General features: G+C 38.7%; 4 protein-coding genes across 4 annotated transcripts; 2 read left to right on the top strand and 2 right to left on the bottom strand.

Moving 5' to 3' along the window:
- Window positions 1–1,687: 1,687 nt before the first annotated feature.
- Window positions 1,688–4,858, bottom strand: LOC120003934 (ubiquitin-conjugating enzyme E2-17 kDa). The gene is made up of 5 exons (XM_038853090.1): window positions 4,703–4,858; window positions 4,510–4,587; window positions 3,655–3,782; window positions 2,478–2,582; window positions 1,688–2,088 (listed from the first exon to the last, which is right to left on the bottom strand). The coding sequence occupies exons 2-5, from the start codon at window positions 4,577–4,579 to the stop codon at window positions 1,945–1,947; spliced, it is 447 nt and encodes a 148-aa protein (XP_038709018.1). The 5' UTR covers window positions 4,580–4,587; window positions 4,703–4,858; the 3' UTR covers window positions 1,688–1,944.
- Window positions 4,859–4,883: 25 nt separating this feature from the next.
- On the top strand, window positions 4,884–9,679 carry LOC120004164 (myosin heavy chain IB-like). Its single transcript, XM_038853431.1, has 5 exons — window positions 4,884–4,980; window positions 5,286–5,417; window positions 7,873–8,191; window positions 9,135–9,193; window positions 9,331–9,679. The coding sequence occupies exons 1-5, from the start codon at window positions 4,884–4,886 to the stop codon at window positions 9,360–9,362; spliced, it is 639 nt and encodes a 212-aa protein (XP_038709359.1). The 3' UTR covers window positions 9,363–9,679.
- Window positions 9,680–9,963: 284 nt separating this feature from the next.
- Window positions 9,964–13,141, bottom strand: LOC120004005 (probable inactive receptor kinase At4g23740). The gene is made up of 4 exons (XM_038853200.1): window positions 12,982–13,141; window positions 12,651–12,756; window positions 10,915–12,225; window positions 9,964–10,826 (listed from the first exon to the last, which is right to left on the bottom strand). The coding sequence occupies exons 3-4, from the start codon at window positions 12,158–12,160 to the stop codon at window positions 10,156–10,158; spliced, it is 1,917 nt and encodes a 638-aa protein (XP_038709128.1). The 5' UTR covers window positions 12,161–12,225; window positions 12,651–12,756; window positions 12,982–13,141; the 3' UTR covers window positions 9,964–10,155.
- A 1,313-nt stretch (window positions 13,142–14,454) lies between these two features.
- LOC120004493 lies at window positions 14,455–18,300 on the top strand. Its single transcript, XM_038853850.1, has 5 exons — window positions 14,455–14,768; window positions 15,030–15,082; window positions 15,866–16,030; window positions 16,577–16,678; window positions 17,960–18,300. The coding sequence occupies exons 1-5, from the start codon at window positions 14,558–14,560 to the stop codon at window positions 18,089–18,091; spliced, it is 663 nt and encodes a 220-aa protein (XP_038709778.1). The 5' UTR covers window positions 14,455–14,557; the 3' UTR covers window positions 18,092–18,300.
- Window positions 18,301–18,766: the final 466 nt, after the last annotated feature.

Below are 18,766 nucleotides of genomic sequence, written 5' to 3' on the forward strand. Positions count from 1 at the left end.
TTCCTACTATCATTTGGAGTGATAATTTAGTGGTGACGTATGGATTCAGAAAACATTGAGTTCGATTCGCACTAATGGGCTTTGACACAAGTTATCGTGTGATCATAAGTTCATAGTTTGTGGACTTAATATCTTGGTAATTACGTGGCATAGGTATTAAAATATTCACAGTAAATAATATTAATATAGTTTTTATAAGTACTGTCCATTCACTAAAAACACTACCAAGATTCACTCCACAAAACTAATTATAAACAGTGTTCTGTACTCATTGTTTTAACTTTCAACAGTTTTCAGTCTTCAAATTGTCGTGGAAGATTTCAAGAAAAGTTGAAGATATTGTAGGATCATGACAAAAGTAGTGGACAAAAAATCTTGAAAAGTGAATGGGACTTTTACCATCGGTGAAGTTAATTTTAAACAGTAAAGCCAGTCAGTCTGTAGTTTAAATCTAGATTTGATATGAAGATGAAAGGTAGGTGCGATGAGTGTATGAAGGGGTCCAATGGCCAAAAGTGCCTTCAATGCTGCAGCCGATATCCTGGACTTTGACTAACCCATTTAACAAGAGCCAAGAAGCTAGTTAGTTAAAACATTTTTCTTGGGAATTCCAACCTGGGTATTTAAACAATTCAAGACAAGGCAATGTGGCCTGGAATGCCAGTATAAGGCACGTATCATAAAGAGATGGGCCTGATAAGCCTTTACAGTTTGATATTTCAAGTGAGATTTGTTAAGGACACGTATATCACATTCGTTGGATAAGTCACCAACAAACGAGTGGTATATATTGATAAAATCCATCATTTATATTCAATTAGGCTTTTTTCTAGATGTAGTGAGTTGGGTTTAATCTACATTTTGGATTTGAGAGAAATAAATTTATGAGAGTAATTTTATGTATCCATGTGAATTGAAACCTCAAAACGAATAATATAATTTTTATGTACGAGGCGTTTATTTCTGATAAGATTTGTAGAGGGGTAAACAATAAGAAAACAAAATGAAGTGCAGGACACTCGGGAAACTCAAAATCAGAACAACTGACACCTGCCTATTAATCATATGATAAAAAAGAAAAATGTGGTAATCATGCTAGGTGTCCTATGTTATGGTCCCTTTCATTAGGATGTCCTTAAGCCCACCAACCTTTTAATCATAACATAAGAAAGAAAAATATGGTTATCAGCATAGGATGTGCCTCTGGGTAGGTGTCCTACTCAGGATGTCCTGAAGCCCATATAAGGTCCAACGGAAGACGAGACGATTCGAAAATGATTATTGCTGTTTAAGAGCGAATAAAAAAGGCATAGTACGATGATAATCAAAGCCTAAATACATCAAAGATATTGTTTATTGTTTGTTTTAGATTGTGGACCTAGCCTGCACTAATTTTGTTCCTCATAGGATGTCGCCATTTATTCTTTAAGCTAGAAAACGTGTTACATACATGAAAGGTAATAGAAATTTACTTATATATTGTTTGTTCTGGATCGTAGGCCTACACTGATTTGTGCTTCATAAACTGCCTTAGGCTCAAAAAATGTGTTACATGTGCGAGAGGTGATAGAAATTTACTTATATATCACTTGGTTATATTATGCCGTGTAAGATAGTCTTTACAACAATTGCTATTGCATTTCGACTCTTATTGATGCCTATTTCATGAGTATTATGTAGGATACAATAAGAAAACGACCAATACCATTTAGAAGTAACTGCAGGGGGCCATAACGAGTTGGGAGAGATTCTACACTTCATAAGTCACAGTATCCATACAACAACACAGGGCATCATTGTTTCTCCATCAACTACCATCATGTTATGGACCTCTTTGGTCCCCTTTTGGATCGTAGAGACAGAACAATTATACATAAAACTTCAAAAAAGGATGAAACAAATAAAGGAAAATGCCCTCCCTCAAACCCACCATGACAAACAATTTTAGCCCATCGCATACTTCTGGGTCCAGCTCCGTGCGGTTGTCTCATATTTGCTTCTGTCCGTCTTGTACATATGAGCAATTTCCGGCACCAAAGGATCATCAGGGTTGGGATCCGTCAATAAAGAACATATCGACAGCAGCACCTAAGAAAAATAAATTTTGACCCACTTAAAATTTAAACATAGCAACTTCAAAGGGGGAAAAATATCATTACACTCGAGTAATATAGTATTTAACTCCTAAGTCGTGGAAAGTGATTTGGCTAAGTATTACCAAGATTTATGGGAGGCCACCCCATACATTAATAGGTATGTTCATCTATAAACACTGAATAGTTAAACTTCATTGACAAAGAAGGGGAAGTTACAGTGACCTGAGGTTGCCATAACAGTATACTAGTGTTTTGCGATAATTCTTTTTCTTTTTGTTTTGGACAAGGGATAATTCTTTCTTATTCTATCACGAGGAAGAAAAGCGTTTGAGTAACCAAATTTGTGCTAATATGCTCTCAGAGTGATAGAAGAACATGAACCTTTGAAATGGTTAGTGCTGGGCTCCACTGTTCCTTCAAAATATCCAAGCAAATGCTACCATTGCTATTGATATTAGGGTGGAATACCTTTGTTCTGAATGCCACCTGTAAGTTCCAAACACATATGAATCAGCAGTCAATCATATTGCACAAATGTGCACACACACACACACACCATGAAGTATGAACACAGCATGTTTACTAAATAGATATTTGCAAAACCTAGGGAAGAAAAAAAATTTATACAGTAGAAACAAAAGGTATTAGTTTAAAAACTCAATTTTTTTTTTCAATGGAAATCATATGTTACTGTGAAGGCATCAAGTACGTGCCAAACACACCCCTGGACGGAGAAAAAAAAAAGAGCAGTTTTTTTTCTTAGAACAACTCATTGACACAGGCTTTCAATATAGAGATAGGGTCAGCGAAGGGACCTTTCTAGCCAACTGGCACCAACAAAATCCAGCCCACACCCCCACTACCTTAACAATCATTTAGGTGTACAAAGTTATCTATATGTTAGACAGTTCAGAAAGTCATGTTTCCAAAATTTTCGATGTCTTAGAACAACTCTTACATCTTCAGAAACATTTGACAGTATAGAAGCAGGGAAAAAAAGATTTACCAAATAACAATCTATGTGAAGCTCAAGTCAAAGACATATTTTGCTTTTGGTATCACATGCAGCGAGCAATTGCCATGCACAAAGAATGTAGCTTGCATGATACAAATGAATTCAGTTTTATAAGTAGGAATGTCATTTTAGGTATGCTTATTTCTGGTGAGTACAAAATGTCATTGATGTCCCCTTCTGAAATGTCATTTTAGCCTTCTTCGTAACAACTAATTTAGGTTTTCTTTTCTCTTGGATAAACAGAAGAAAAACTTTTGTAGCATTTTTTTTTTACTGTTTTGCTTTAGGAAACCTGAGAAGACCCTGATAGGCAGGAAGAAGTGAATATCCTCAATTGTGACCGGCGCAGGTAATGGAGGGCTCATCCACCCTTACCCTACATAGAATGGTGGGAATAGGGAAGGTTTCCTCCGAGGGAAATATATATATATATATATGCATGTATAAATTTTACCCCCTTGCCATTCCTTCAAAACTTAGAAAACACAAAAAATAAAATTTCAGAACCAAAACACAGCACAAAGAAAAAATGGTACAAGGTACCTTCGGAGGCTTAAAAGGATAATCAGGGGGAAAATGAATAGTAACTAAGAAAACTCCCCCAGCATAAGGACTGTCTGGAGGACCCATAATTGTTGCTTGCCAATGGAACATGTCTTCAGCGACAGGACCTGCAACATTCCAAAGAAAAGCAAGGCAATGAAATCAATAGAACATAACAACCTATGAAGGCTATACATTAGTTTCTGCAAAATAGATTGCAAAAGCAAGAAAGATCACAGTGAGATACAATTTGCATTCACTCATGTTTTACTGTAGACGTTCAAATTCCCTCATAGAAATCCCTGTGATTGCACTACAGCTGTAAAACACAAAATCAAATACGTACAGTCTGTTTTACTGCTACTTGATTTCCAGGAGAAAAAAAAAATTAAAAATCATACAACCATACATGGCAAGACCAGAGAATCATCCTCCTAAGGCAAATACCTATCCGTTGACTGGAAGCAAAACAAAGTCCAGATTATGGAAATATTGAAAAAGTTAGACATATTCAGCAATAATTCGTAGTTGGTCATTGTCAATCCATCTAACTTAAGAGGGAGCCATTAATTATTCCTTCCTCAACGAAAGTGTCCATCAGAATCCAACTACAAAGCTGAGTGCTTTAAACCGAAACAATCAGACAAGAGGAGTGCAATCACCCCATCAATCAAACTCTATCATTCAATTAAAGACATATCACCATAAAAACACGGTATAACCACAAACAGAGGTATAAATCCACAAACAAAGAAATCGCGCTCCATAAATAAGCACATAACCAACATGGACCATCAAGTCAAACATAGCATAAAAACATTGAAAAAGTACAGAATAAAAGGGAGAATGCAATACCAGCGCTGCAAGACGTAGGAGGATCCTTCTGTAAATCCTTGAGTTCCTTCAAGATCCGCTTCGATGCCATCGCGTGACCTACGGATTTCCAACAGATCAATACCAAATCCCATACAAATTCCTATAAACGATACACACACAAAACAAATACATACATACACAACATATACATATAATCTAAAGAGATCAGTACCTGAAAAGAGACGGATCGATCCTCCTTGACGCCTTGACGATGCCTTGTTTGTGTGGGGAGGGAAGGGAAGGAAAACTGGAGAAGAGAGAATGGGAATTGGTGGGGCGAAGACTATTTAATTGACGGGTTGGACCACCTTTTTTTGGGTGGATTGGGTTATTCTGTGGACCCTTGGTTAGCGATGTCGGTACGCCAACCCGCCATATTTCGACGACAGTGCGCGCCAAAAGATAATACATTATTGGTCATCAAACGGCGACGTTCTGGATGGTGTTTGAGTAGGATCTGACCTCAATAAATAATTAAATTATGAACGTACGATGTAGGAAAATTCATTACATGGGAAAATCATAAATAATTTTCTTCGGAAGAATTTTTCTTTGAACATAGAAGGCATAATTTCCTTACCATTTTGCTTCTGCGAACTCGATTCATTCGCTGATCCATAAACTCGCGTTCCAAGAAAATGGATCGGAAAAGGTCGAACTGGCGAGTCCAGATCGACAGTTCCCAGCTCCCCAAGTACGACAGCGCAGAAGATGATCCATCGGAAGCCCTGAACCAGAACGACTATGAAGATGAGATGGGAGAGAACGGAATGAGATTGAGAACGGGGTGAAGGTGCGGCGGAATGCGTCTCTTCACAGAGAGTATAAAGGAGACTATATCGACGTGCCATCCCATCGGAATTTGATGAAGATTTTGCAAAGGCAAGGTTAGGACAATTCTGTTCGTTTCTATTATTCTACCTTTTCGATTCGTCTTTGTAGATTAGGTTCGTTTTCTGTCACGAATCTACTTCATGCGACCTCGTCGTTCTTCTGTTGGTTTCTAAAACTGCAGTCATTGGATGAGAAAGGAGTTTTAAGGGCTGAGATTAGCGTATGCATTACTATATATTTTGGGATGTCCATTAGGGTAGGTTGTCAAATGATATTGCTGTTGTTGTTTCTGGTTGAATTGGAGAGTTGCCTCTCTCGAATGGGCATATTTGTGCTTTCTTGTGAAGCTTATCTCTGTATTATTATCAAATAGATATATATATCAATCCTTTTGCCTAGCTATTCTACTGATTGGGTTATTATCGGTATTGTTTGGAGCTGCTATTTGCATTGTTTCATATATATTTGGCTAGTTGCACATCGGTTGTGTAACATTTTCGACTGTTAAATTGTAGTATGATGACTTCATCGTAACTCATTGGTGATCTTCTCGGTGATTCGGTACTTCCCTAGCTCGTTTAGGGCAGGTTCAACGTTCTCATTTGATTCTTGCTTTCTGTTTCTGTGCTTGGTACCTATGACTCTTGATAATGGAGATTGAAGTAACACGGTAAACAATTGAATTATATCGTTTGACAGAGGGGACCCTTAAATTTAACGGGTTCGATGTTACTTTTAGTAATTTTCAAATAGTTTGCTAGTGTTATGTCTGGTCTATCAATGGTACTGAGTTTGTATTCATTTCTCCTTACCATTTATATTTGCTCTATGGAGATTATATTTAATTAATGAATTTGGTCGCTTGTTGAATTTAGCTGCAAGATTCGAGTCTAAAAAGCTCTCTTAAATGCTACATCTCTTATTTGGGCATGCAAATTTTGTAGGTGGGTTTATCTTGTAAGCCCAGTCTGCTCCTATGCCGCTATCTATGCCTTGCTTGGTCTCTTGGCACTGTGGAGGCTCCATAGCATGTCATGAACACTAGGCGAAGTGACTGTTTAGCAATTCAAGCAAACCACAGAGTTATGAACTGATTTATGTTAGCTAAAGCTTTCATGGATGGCTTTAAGCTTGCAAGTGGGATGACTCACAGCATAGGCTGGTGTGGTTTGGGGTCTGGGTAAGGACTTGTATAGGAAATACTTTCGTGGTTTGAGATGTATAAACAATTATCTTAATTGTATTGTGTTAGATTTTGGGGATAGAAATTACAGTGTGAAAGTTTTGAACTATTTCCCTTCATTTATCACCATTTTGGGGATCTATTTTGGAGGTGTCAGGGCAATTGGGATTCTCTATCTCCTCACATTGCCTCTATCTTTACCTATATGGCTGGCTCTAGATGAGTATAATTGGGCACTTCTTTGTTTAATAATTATTTCAAGAAGATAAGTGGGCAAAGATGAATTTCCATAGAAATTTAGTTGGGAGGCTAAATCCGTGACAAGAATAGCATTTTCTTCTTCTTTGCGGACACCACTTGGTTATAACCTGCAAAGAAAGGTAATATGATGGATGATTGTTATGACCTTCACAAAAGATTGGGGAGACAGTCAACCACATTCATTTGCCATTGTAGTTGGGCTTCAGGATTTTAGGAGGTGGCTTACGATTTCTTTGCTATGACTTGAGGTTAGTGATGATCCTTGAGAAAGAGCTTAGTGTTTAGCCACTTTGGCATCTGAACGAGGAGTGGAGAATATTGTGATCCTTATTCATTTAGTAATATGCTGTGAAATACAGATAGATGAATAATAGAGCTTTGAGGGATATGACGGTTAGATATTAGCATTGGAATACAAAAAACCATTATCAGATTAGTTGATTGTGAAAAGGGAAGATCAGTTGTGCAGTGTCGGGGGTAGGATTTGAACACTTTGTCGTCTTGGACATGGTGGTGGCCTATGGGGCTTTTCAGGCAATAGTAGTTTAAGATGGCAATTTATTTTTCAAACTTATTCGTCTTTTCTCTTTCTGTAAGTGCTTAGCCAGGCTAAGGTCAAGAAATACCAGCATATGTTGATTGTGTTTCTATGTTCCCCATGGTCTCTAGTCTATCAGTCCCCACGCATATTTTAAAGGCCTCCTTTAGCCTATCAGTCTCCATGCATATGTTAAAGGCCTTTTTTGGGGGGTGTGGGAGACTTTTCTCTCTTCCTATAAGTATTTATGTGTGGTAATTTCACTACAAAAACACTTTTGGTGTCTTTCGGGTCAGGATGAAGCATGCCTCCAATCTTCTTTTCTTATGAAGCTGTACTTCAATTATGCATCTGTATGAGCTCTCTTTGATCGGAAGTATATGGAGCCACATCATTTCCCTGGATATTGCTGCTAGAGGCTTAGATGATTATTGGTTTTTTGTTTTTGTGAAAATCATATGAAATATTTTAATGGGATTTTCCCATGTCACATCATCAGATATTAAACTCTTCTTTAGTCCTGCAGGTGACAAGCAAGTTCTCTTTGCTGATAAATTATTGAAGTTCACTGGCACCGGGAAGATTAAGCAACGTATCCTTTTAATTACTAATGTTGCCGTTTACATTCTCGACCCAGAGACTGATATACTTAGAAGGCAGATAGCACTGGTTGCTGTAGAGAAAATGTGTTTAAGTGAGTTGAGTGATAACTTTTTTGCAATCATCATTCCAACAGAGTATGATTTACTGATGGCCAGCCCTCGAAAGACTGAAATTGTTACCATATTGGGTGAAGCTACCAAGAGTTCATCTAACTATGAACTAGAGATGGTTTTCTCCAATAGGTAAACGAGGTTTCTTGCTCGTCTCATGCCCTTTGTGTCTCTCATTTTAGTGGTGATGTTTTCATTCTTTGTGATTCATTTATGGCGTCATTCTTGACTATGAGTTGAATGGTCTTCTGGCTGCTAAATTTATTGGATTTCATGTTCATGACTTCTTGATAGCATGTGGCGTTTTACATTGTAATCTCCTAATCCAACAATTCATAAGAAAAATCACCTTGTTTTCATAGCACAAGACAAGAAAACCTAGATCAATATACTCTTTATCTTTCTGCACTGGTAGGTAATTGATCTACTATTGTTATTTAGCACGCGTTTCATTCATGGTTTGGTTTAACGTACTTGTATGCTTGCATTAATGAGTAGAGATACCAGTCCCTTTGGGTAGACGTACATTCTATAAAAAGGGTAGAGATACTGGGTATGACTTGTCACCAAGGTCTCTATCACTGTTTATGGCCAGTCACATTTAGTTTAGACTTCGGGAATTTGCTTTGCCTATTCAGATAGGTTCAACAGGGATACTCCATTTCTGCGGACATCTGAGGTAATGCAGAGTTTGTCTGGGTATTATTTGGAAAAAGAAAAGGGTTCTGGCTCTTGTTGTTCTTTGATCAAAGGTCTTAGAAATGATGAGTTTACCTTGAAATTTTTTGATACCGGGCATTACCAAGAGTACAAATTTCAACATAAGGCACATAATTTTATCGAAGGGATACACTGTCCTTCCCTAATTTGAACCCCGCCTCCATAAAGAGAGGCTTGTGCACGGGAGTTGTCTTTATGGTCGTGAATGGTAGTTGTTCATTTGTTACTCATTGCAGTTGTATGTAGAGGTCGTATTTTCTCCTTTTCTTTTCCCAACTCCTTAGATGCTGAATGTTTTCCTCCTGAAAATTACTTCTGCTGAATAATTATTTTTTGATTTCCAATACCTTTGTAGTTTTCAATATAACGCAGCTGCTGAAATGGTAAAGGAAGTTCAATTTGAGGAAGTTGAAGGTCAGTGATTCATTTCGATGAGTTATTTAGCCGGATAGAATCATCACTTCAGCTATAAAAAAAAGTGACGGATTCAATTATTGTTTTCCATTGGTATGTGGTTCTGAAGCCCTTCTCTTTTTGCCTTTGGATTTCAGGGGGCGTTAGAACACGAATTGTGAGGAAGTGAGTTGCATTCTTATTACACATACAGATTTGTTAGTAAAGTATATGGGGGCAGTGGCAACGATGAAAGAGTATCACACGTGGCCTAACAGGAGGACAAACATTCATATATTCATTACTGGTCAAGGTTTCTGCTCTTCATCAGGGCCAATCCCACCAAGAAAATCCTACTAACGGAACTGTAATTCTTATGTAAGGTTTTTCATCATCAACCCTGCTTTTTCAATTTTCCAGAAAACGAGTCTTCTTGTTCAATATGAACGAAATGTGATTATTTGGATGTTACAAATTGATAAATGGAATTTCTTTGATTTGATGATAGTGTGAGACATTGCCAATGCATCACTTTACTACATCAGCACCGATTTTAGACATATATATATATATATATATTTAAAGTAAGCATGATGGAGGATTTGAACTTGGGTAACATGAAGTTGAGCATATGCCTTAATAACCTCGACCGAGGGGTTGTATGCTGGCTTGATTAAGTGAATAAAATCAGACAATCCTCCGACTCCATTGACTTTGTTAACAGAGTAGGTCTTATTCCTGGTCTGGAATCACATTATATCCAATGATTAGGTGGGTTATTGGCATATCAATTTCCGGCACTAGAGACATTTGCTTGATTCACAAGAAAAGAACATTGAATGTCAAATGAATAACAACAAAATCCTGAATAAATGATACAACAACTCGGTACCAACCTGAACTGATCAAAACTATCTGCCAAATTTAAGACGAATATACCCACTTCTGTGATAAGAAGTAATTATCAGAACTAATAGTGAATCTTATTGTGGTGGAACAGAAGAGGATCCCATTTCAATTGGTCGTGGTGTCTGGGTTGCAATTGAAATCTCCAGATTGCTATCAGAGCTAACCGGGTTTCCAGTATCGCCCCGCCGGATTTCCTCCACCATTTTCACAACATCAGCCATCTGGGGCCTCTGCTCTGGCATCCTCACCACACAAGCCATTCCTATTTGTAACATCTCTACCATTTCCTCCTCTATATTGGGATACCTTAAAAGTGCTATATCAAACACTTCTGCAGTCCACTCCTCTCTAACTACGGAGTTCACCCACCTCACCAAATGGACTACCTCATCACCACCCGTAGCATGTACAGGGGACTTTCCGGTTAGAAGCTCAAGCAGCAAGACCCCAAAACTGTAGACATCAGATGCACGCGTTGCTTTCCTAGCATCGGTTACTTCTGGGGCTCGATACCCTATAGCCCGCGTCAATGGTGTTGGCACTGGACTCATAATTGTTGCCAAACCAACATCAGATATGCAGCCATATCCTTCAGAGTTGATGAAAATGTTTGAGGCCTTAATGTTTCCATGAACAAGTTTTGTTCCTTCTTGTGTGTGGATATGAGAAATGCCTCTTGCAACACCAATAGCAATTCTTAGTCTAGATTCCCAGTTCAAAGGAGCCAGGCCTTCCCCTCTCTTACCTGCAAAATTATGTTATAATTTATATATAATCAGCATAAGAACCACTATGCAATAGTAGATCCAGATCGAGGAAAAGCTTTAACATACCATGTAGCATTGCAGAAACACTCCCCTGCTCAAAGTAATCATACACCATGAGCTTCTCATCCTTTGAGTGGTAAAATGCCCTTAGCGCAGTCACATTTTCACGCCTAATGTTTCCAACCACCTCCATCTGCTGCTCGAACTCCTTTTTCGATATGCTTACTTCCTTCAACCTCTTCACCACAACAGTCGATCCATCCTCTAGAGCTGCCTTATAGGTTGTACCAAACGTTCCTTTGCCAAGCACTTCAGCTGATGCTCTCAATAAGTCCTCCAAGTCGAATGCAAGACTACAACCCTCAAAGAACACAAGCCTGTTATTCTTATCCTGGCTATCCGAAATCTTCTTCTTCGAAGACTCTTCTTTCTTTTGTGATTGAGGTGGATACTCCTCTTGCCTATTATTTTTCATGGAATAACACATAACCATCATAAGAGCTACTAGCACAAACCCCAGTACACATCCTCCTAGGACAATTCCTAGTATTGCAGTCTGACTTAGTTTTGTTTTCTTCTTTGACGGTTGAGGAGCATTGGGTGGCTGAACCGGAAGCGAGGGAGGAACAGCATTTCCTGTTGAAAGATTGTTACCAGAGAATGCCCCACTTGGAAATCTTTGAAAAGACAGTGGCAGAGTTCCTGTGAGATTATTGTTGGATAAATCCAACTGCTGCAAACTAGGAATATTGATATCAGGAATTTCGCCCGAAAGCGAATTGTTAGCAAGATTCAGGGCTGTGAGGTGAGTCAAATTAGAGATCGAATAAGGGATGCTGCCATTAAAGCTATTGTTTGAGAGATCAATAACCGTGAGGTTCTTCTTCCAAACTGAGAAATTCAACGGCAATGGGCCTGTGAATTGGTTGAACTCAAGATAAAGCTTTGACAAGTTCTCAAGCTTGTACAGATCAGAAGGGAATGAGCCTGATATACCATTGGATCTGAGACTCAGAATCTGGATTGCTGAAAGGCGACCAAGAGTGTTGGGTGGAATTGAACCACCAAACCCAAGTCCCGGCAACCGGAGGGAGATAACTCTAGAATTGTCACCATTACAAGTCACTCCAGTCCAGTTTTTGCAAACAGTAGAGTTCTCATTCCAATTGAGACGATGCGAATGTCGAATATTGTTGAGGAAATCTAGTAATGCTTGCTTATCCTCAACTGGGTCAGCATCAATAGGCCATGAAATTGCTCCAAAGAAGATAATTGCAGAGAAAATGAACAAGAATTCCACTTTCTTGCTCATTTTCTCAGTCCAATTAAATCTGTTGAAGGCAAAACTGCAACTGGGTCTTCAAATCTCAGTCACATCTACATAATTCGTTCAAAACGAATAATCAGAAGCAGAAACACAAAGCATATACTAACAAGGCAGTGTTCTCTAAAGTGGATACGTTTTCTAATACGGGATTGATTTTGCAATACTTTTCAATCATGAAAGCGGTTCCTGGTCAAAATTGGCAGTCCCAGCTTAACTAAAAAAAGAAGAATCTGCTGTATCTGTTTATCGACTTTAGTAACAATTTTTGACCTAATCTATTTGGTTGCTGAGAAAAACTTTTGACTATAACAGAGGAATAAAAAAAAACCCAATTTCAGATATTTCTTCCCAATTAGCAACTCAACAAACCCACGAAAATAAACCCAATAAAGATTCAAATTTCCCCTTTCTTTTTCCTCATCATTTTCCTTCATTTCTCTACAACCAAACAGGAAATTATTAATACAGAACTTACCTGCTGACCCAGATCTCAAACTTGATAAAGATCCATGAAGAAATCAACATACAGCTCTGATCAGTTCCTCTCTCTCTCTGGCCCTAAACTTTCAGAGACCCATGTTCTGCAAAAGATAGAGTAACCCCACATGAACATTCAACAGGAAGCAAAGAATTGCATCAATGTAGACAAAATCAAGCAGAGTACTCTCTATAGAGTAGAGTTGTTTTTCATGATGATGATTGTAAATTGTAATGATGCAGGAAATGAGCTGTTTTGTTGCTTGAAAAATCAGGCATCACATGCACAAAAGCCAGTTTAATAATCATTTCAGAAGCGATTGACGTACCATATACTCAAACCAAAACCACTATTCTTGTTTTACCCAAATTTAACAGAGCGCATGAATAGGAGATTGCATGTGGTGACAAGAAGAGGCAACGATGATAAAGGTTTTTGGGTATTATAGAAGCTCGTAATAGCTTACTATTTTATCAAGTGTGGACCACTTTGTAGTTGGATTTATAACTACTACGCCTCGGCCGCCATAGATGCTTCTGGGTACAAGAAACCTACATTTCATGGCTATAATTACTTAATTGTTGACCATCGTCATCACATGGAATATAAAAGCAAAACTGTAATAATTTACTAAATGGACGGTGAGGATGACAGGGAATTGTGTCATTAGATGATTCATATAGTCTTCTAGATACAATGTACATCTATATAATAATATAATGTAAAATGTAATACTGTAAACAATAATGTAGACTTTGGGACGCATTCTTGATTCAGTCAAAGAGATTGAGGCTCTCTAGGGACTATGAACTACCATTACGTATTACAGAATTGTAATGGAGAGCTCATACTGTAGTTAGAAGATCTAATAATTTCATTGATGGATATTTGGGTTTGGTTAAAAAAGTTTTTAGTTACAAACATCTTCATTAACCCAAATGAATTTAAAATTTTTTTTTTACCTGGGAAAGGATGGGATTCGAATTTAGCGTTTCAAGATTACATACGACTCAACTCGTCAACTAAGATACTCAGATCCGTGAAATTTGAGTGTTTTTTGAATGAAAATTTTCTAATGAAAAGATAAATCATGAAAGATGGAAAATTTCAATTGGATAACTCAAAAGGAGAGTAAAAATAATCCAAATACATGTAGATGTAAGCGAAACTGAACTCTCGTATCACCTAACCATGTTGGATCAAGTTGTTTTTCTCTCTTTCTGCTCTCTCAAAAACAGGACCATTGACTTTAAATTCAATATTTCGGATTTACGAAAGACATTGAAAAGCAGCAAAAATAAGGCCATCTAGCAATCAATGGGGACGGTCACATAGTTTTGGTGACAGCAACCCACTTCTACCACGTGCTAACCCCACCATCACCATGAGACAGATACGAGACCAAAAACAGTATGCTATGTGGGTCCTCCAATAGAGAGGAGTACAACAACCAACCATGACCGTGAATGCTCGTGTAGTCGCATTCAATGGTGACATGAGTTGGGCCATCCAGATCAAGACAAGGTTGCTGAGGCCCATTTCCAGAGTTTTTGGATTTGGATTTGGATTTGCATTCTTGAGCTTGGTTGGGCTAGCCTCGTGGTCGGCCCATCATAATTTAAATTTTAAGCAGCCAAATTCAACTATACAAGTACACTACTAATTTATTACGGACGCTACTAAGCGGGAATTAAAGGGTCGTTAGGTTTATCCTAACCATGTCCGGAATAATACAAAACTCGGAAACAAACCGACATCACTCCATGCCTTGAAGCGGTCAACGTGTGCTCTTTTTGAAGAGTCGATGGGACTCCTTTTCATTTGTCCTCTCTCCTCTCTCCTCTCTCCTCTCTCCGTTTCCCCGCTCTCTCCCTCTCTCTCGTTCTTTCTCTTGTGTGCAATCGATGGACTACGATTTCAGGAACCGAGCGAGTTCACCGTACGATTCGCAGATCCCGTCGTACAGACAGTCTGCAGTATCATCGGCGCCTTCTAGCCACCCGATGTACGGACAGTCTATTTATCCTAGGGTTGGTCAGCCGGGGCACAATGTGTTCCCTCCCGTGGGCCGCCATCCCTCGCACAACCAAACATCTGCTCCTTCACCTTCTTCGTGTAAGTTGATCTGCTTAGATCCCGATTTTCAAAATTTGTTGAGATAGTGATGGAAAGCAATAGAAATTGTCTTATATTATTCATTCTTTGATTTTATTCATGTGTGATGTCGGTGAAGGGAGGGCTAGGGTTTTGTTCGACTGACTTGTGGATCATAAGAATCTAATGATCTAACGTTTATATTGCTAGTTCAAGTTTTTGAATAATATTGTGTGAATTATTGTATGGATCTAATTTGTATTGTTGCATGACCTTATGCAGCAGGAGTGGGGATCAGAGTTGCTTTGAAGCCACAGTACCGTATTTCGCCGCCAGTATGATTTGATAATTTCTGCTGTTAGATATTTTTATCGATTTTAACGTTGTAAATTCGTTTTGAATCATTGTCTGTTCGTAGCATTTGACATGGTCTTAATGTTGTTTTCATGCCATCGTCACTGGCGGGACTGGTAGCCTTCATATGTGTAGTAATTGTTGCAAACCTGCAGCCGTGACAATTTTCCTTTACAAGTGTTTTTGCATGTGTCGTCCCTGAAAAAGATGCCAAGAGTCATTTGATGTTTGTTTTGGTCTATCTTTCCTTGCATTGGCGGTAATATTTACCACATATGATAGATGCTTTTAGACAGTTTAACTAGTTTAAGAACTCTGAATTAATCTAGTTACTGAACTCATGGGTTGCCTCTGCTCTCCGTGTCTATACTTCTTTGTTTATGGTCATATGTTTTTGCATTGTTGATGTTTAACTTGGTTTCAGATGTTGGAGTTTCTCCATGTATTTCATTCAGACTTCGAATTAGATGATAGGGAGGCTTTTTTTCCAGGATTTTGGTTTATGAGAAAATTGTCCATCTCTGTTTTGCATGTAGAGGCAATGAATTTTTGAATCTAAGACTAAAGGGATGAAACAATTGTTTGAAAACACAATTTTGATTTTTTTGAATGGTGTGTGAAATGCATTCAAACTGAACCTATAAGGTAAAAGAGTTGATGCTCAACATTCTTTCGAGCTTCTATTGATAGATTGTTTGTTTGTTATGCTATATATATATATAACTTCTGTCTCATTGGGTTTGCATTTGATGGTTGTTTTGTAGCCTCGCTTATCACCACAAGTTGGAGATATACCCAGGAGCAATTTCCGGTTTGACTTTGAACTTGAGAGGAAAATTTTGGCTGAAGCAGAGAAGGAAGGCCAGAATTGGAGCAAGTTTGGGCTGGAAAATCTTCCCTCTAGAACTCCAGAGAGGACATCATCGGTGGTAGGTGTTTTTATATTCATGGTTTTGTGTATAATTATGTTTGCTACTTTGCTTGATTGTCCTGCACAATTGATATGCTATGGTGAAGGAATTAGCCTAAAATGCTTGAAACACCATAAGCAGGTGGCTTTATTTTATTCCTTGATTATGACCATGTGTGAGTGGCACGTACAAGAGAATATGGAGGCCTCTGGAATGCTCGTTCTGTATGTGTTTCTTTTTCTGGTTTAAGGGGGAAACGGGGGGTTGGTGGAAATTGAGATGTCCGAATTATTCAGAAACATAGTAGATCATATGTCAGGCGGTGGTTAGACCATTAAAATACAGCAGCATTATGCTGTTTGCTTATTTGATGCAGACTTAATTTGAAAAATTCCACATTAAATGATCATTTTTCAGAAGCTATGTACAGAGAAGCCATGCTAGGTTGTAACCGGTGTCTATCCTTGATTATACACAACTGTTTTCCCAATTATTTAGGAGCTTCTTTGTGACACTTGAGAGTTTTGCTGTTGAATTGTGATATGAATGTTGTTGCCTATACAGGGTTCACCTGCAGACCCTTTGGTGAGCAAGTACATTGCATCAGGACTCAATCGAGAGGCTGTTCCTATTGCAGTTGCTAACTATGGAGACAATCCAACTAAGGTATTTTCTTTAGCTCATGCATACATGTTGATCCTATACCAACTAGGCAGCACCGACACGCCAAAACTGCCGTCGCACCCGCACTGAGTGCGGCAAGGACGCGGATGCGGCAGGGACTCGGCAGAATACGTATGCTGACTCATGTGGGATGTCTGGCATTGAAGAACGATTTCAATCGTATGAGATTTATCTGTTATCAACTTATAAACCCAATAGACATCTGTCATCTCCAGTAAAACTCAATTGCCAAGTGTCATCTCCACTAGAACAATTTCAGTCTGACTTATAAATATTAGACAGACGCCTTTGCAGACACTTTGGGTCTACTTAAACTGCTTTGCAGACAACAATTTAAGGCAGAAACTTTTAGAACTTGGGCTTAGGCCTGCCTAAAGCTTAGTACAGCTAATAACTTTTGTTAGTTGAGTTTGACCCACACCAATATTTAGATGACAATGGTCATAATCATCAATAAACTTTGGTTTAATATATATAAAAAAAATCTTTTATTTGCCGAGTCCTCCCGCACCCGCATCCTGGATTCTTTGAGGATTTGCGAATCAATGTGTCCCCACACCCGCATCCCGTGTCGCCGTATCCGAGTCGGTGCTGCCTAGTATACCAAATACCCCTCACCTGCAACCTGATTAAATGCACTGATTTATATTCTTCACCTGCTGTCCATTAATTGGATAAAACCATGTCCTTGGCGGACATTCACATTCCCTGTGCTCTCCTAGTTATGCAGAATTCTTCTGTAGTATATGGTAATGATGTTGATGACTACTTAATTACCATTTGTGCTCTCGTATAATGTATTCTTGCATATGATCCTATGTTTTAGTTTCTCAAGTTTATTGCTTTTTGTTGAATTTTTCAAAGCTAGGACAGATAAATCAAACAAATTGGAGTAGAAAATGCATATGTCAGCTTTTCATGTTGTGGCTCTTCATCTGAGAAATTAATGGACTTTCTAGTTTGCTTGGATTGAAGGAATATTTGTGCATTTAGTTATTTACTATGTACTAAATTACTAATATGGGGTGTAGCCTCATCGGCAGACTTTGCTTGACGGCCCTGGGCTAGTAGCATTTTATGCAAATGCGTGTAGAACCACAGTTTCGTGATTATTTTTTTTAAATTTGTGCAATTGTTTCTGAGAGAATTGCCTTCTGAAATTATGTAAACCGCGAAACTCGGGTGGTCTGCTTCTGCGACTGGCATTTCTGCAAACTGTTCAGTTTAACTAAAAGTACTGGGTTTGTATTTTCTTACATTCAGGTTCAAGAATTCGTCAAAGGCTACTCCCTTTTACGAGAGATGGGATTCTCGTCGAACAATGTTGCCGAAGCTTTACTCATGTATGACAATGATACAGAAAAGGCATTGGCTCATTTCCTCAATAGTTCCTGAGCCTACTGGTGCATGCATCTAATACCGGAAATCAAGAGAGGGCAAAGGTGTACCATTCTAGTAAGTGTAAGGGCTTTATTGATAAAAAAAAAAAAGATTTAAGTGCATTTTGATCCCAAAAGGCTAAGTATAGGAGTTAATTACGTACTTACCCCTGTATATTAATATCAAGAATCTTTGCTCCGTCGCAACAGGGTGGTGCGGTGTAATATATTGGGCCCACAGTTAGATTTTCTTTTTGTTAGCCCCAGCCCATGGGCTAGTATCAGGGAACGCCCCTAATTTTACAGGGCTGGGTCAGCATCTCCGGGCCCATGATTAGATTTTTTCTTTCTTGGGCCCAGCCCATTGGTAGAAACAGGGACAATCCCTTAATTTTGCTGGGCTGGGATAGCATCTTCGGGCCCATGATTATATTTTTTCTCTGTTAGGCCCAGCCCGTTGGTAGTATCAGACTATAAGGGACAAGCCCCTAATTTTACTGGGCTGGGACAGCATCTTAGGGCCCATGATTAGATTTTTTCTCTGTTGGGCCCAGCTTGTTTGTAGTATCAGCTACCAGTGGGGATTAGGCCTGGATGGCGTGGATGGGCCCTGAGGGTCCCATAATTAGATTTTTTTCTCTGTTAGGCCCACCTGAGGAAAGTGCTGTCAAGGGCCAGTATCAGGTACCAT

The sequence above is a fragment of the Tripterygium wilfordii genome, chromosome 8 (assembly GCF_013401445.1).
Source record: "Tripterygium wilfordii isolate XIE 37 chromosome 8, ASM1340144v1, whole genome shotgun sequence".
Classification (NCBI taxonomy): Eukaryota; Viridiplantae; Streptophyta; class Magnoliopsida; order Celastrales; family Celastraceae; genus Tripterygium; species Tripterygium wilfordii.

Coding starts and splice junctions, on each gene's coding strand:
- LOC120004005 (XM_038853200.1), bottom strand. CDS start 12,160: ATGAGCAAGAAAGTGGAATTCTTGTTCATTTTCTCTGCAATTATCTTC. Junction 10,827..10,914: donor TGTTTCTGCAATGCTACATG/GTATGTTAAAGC, acceptor ATAATTTTGCAG/GTAAGAGAGGGGAAGGCCTG.
- LOC120004164 (XM_038853431.1), top strand. CDS start 4,884: ATGTCGGTACGCCAACCCGCCATATTTCGACGACAGTGCGCGCCAAAA. Junction 4,981..5,285: donor ACGTTCTGGATGGTGTTTGA/GTAGGATCTGAC, acceptor TATGAAGATGAG/ATGGGAGAGAACGGAATGAG. Junction 8,192..9,134: donor GAGATGGTTTTCTCCAATAG/GTAAACGAGGTT, acceptor ATACCTTTGTAG/TTTTCAATATAACGCAGCTG.
- LOC120003934 (XM_038853090.1), bottom strand. CDS start 4,579: ATGGCATCGAAGCGGATCTTGAAGGAACTCAAGGATTTACAGAAGGAT. Junction 3,783..4,509: donor TCCTACGTCTTGCAGCGCTG/GTATTGCATTCT, acceptor GGAATGTTGCAG/GTCCTGTCGCTGAAGACATG. Junction 2,583..3,654: donor ATCCTTTTAAGCCTCCGAAG/GTACCTTGTACC, acceptor TGGAACTTACAG/GTGGCATTCAGAACAAAGGT.
- LOC120004493 (XM_038853850.1), top strand. CDS start 14,558: ATGGACTACGATTTCAGGAACCGAGCGAGTTCACCGTACGATTCGCAG. Junction 14,769..15,029: donor TGCTCCTTCACCTTCTTCGT/GTAAGTTGATCT, acceptor GACCTTATGCAG/CAGGAGTGGGGATCAGAGTT. Junction 16,679..17,959: donor ATGGAGACAATCCAACTAAG/GTATTTTCTTTA, acceptor TCTTACATTCAG/GTTCAAGAATTCGTCAAAGG.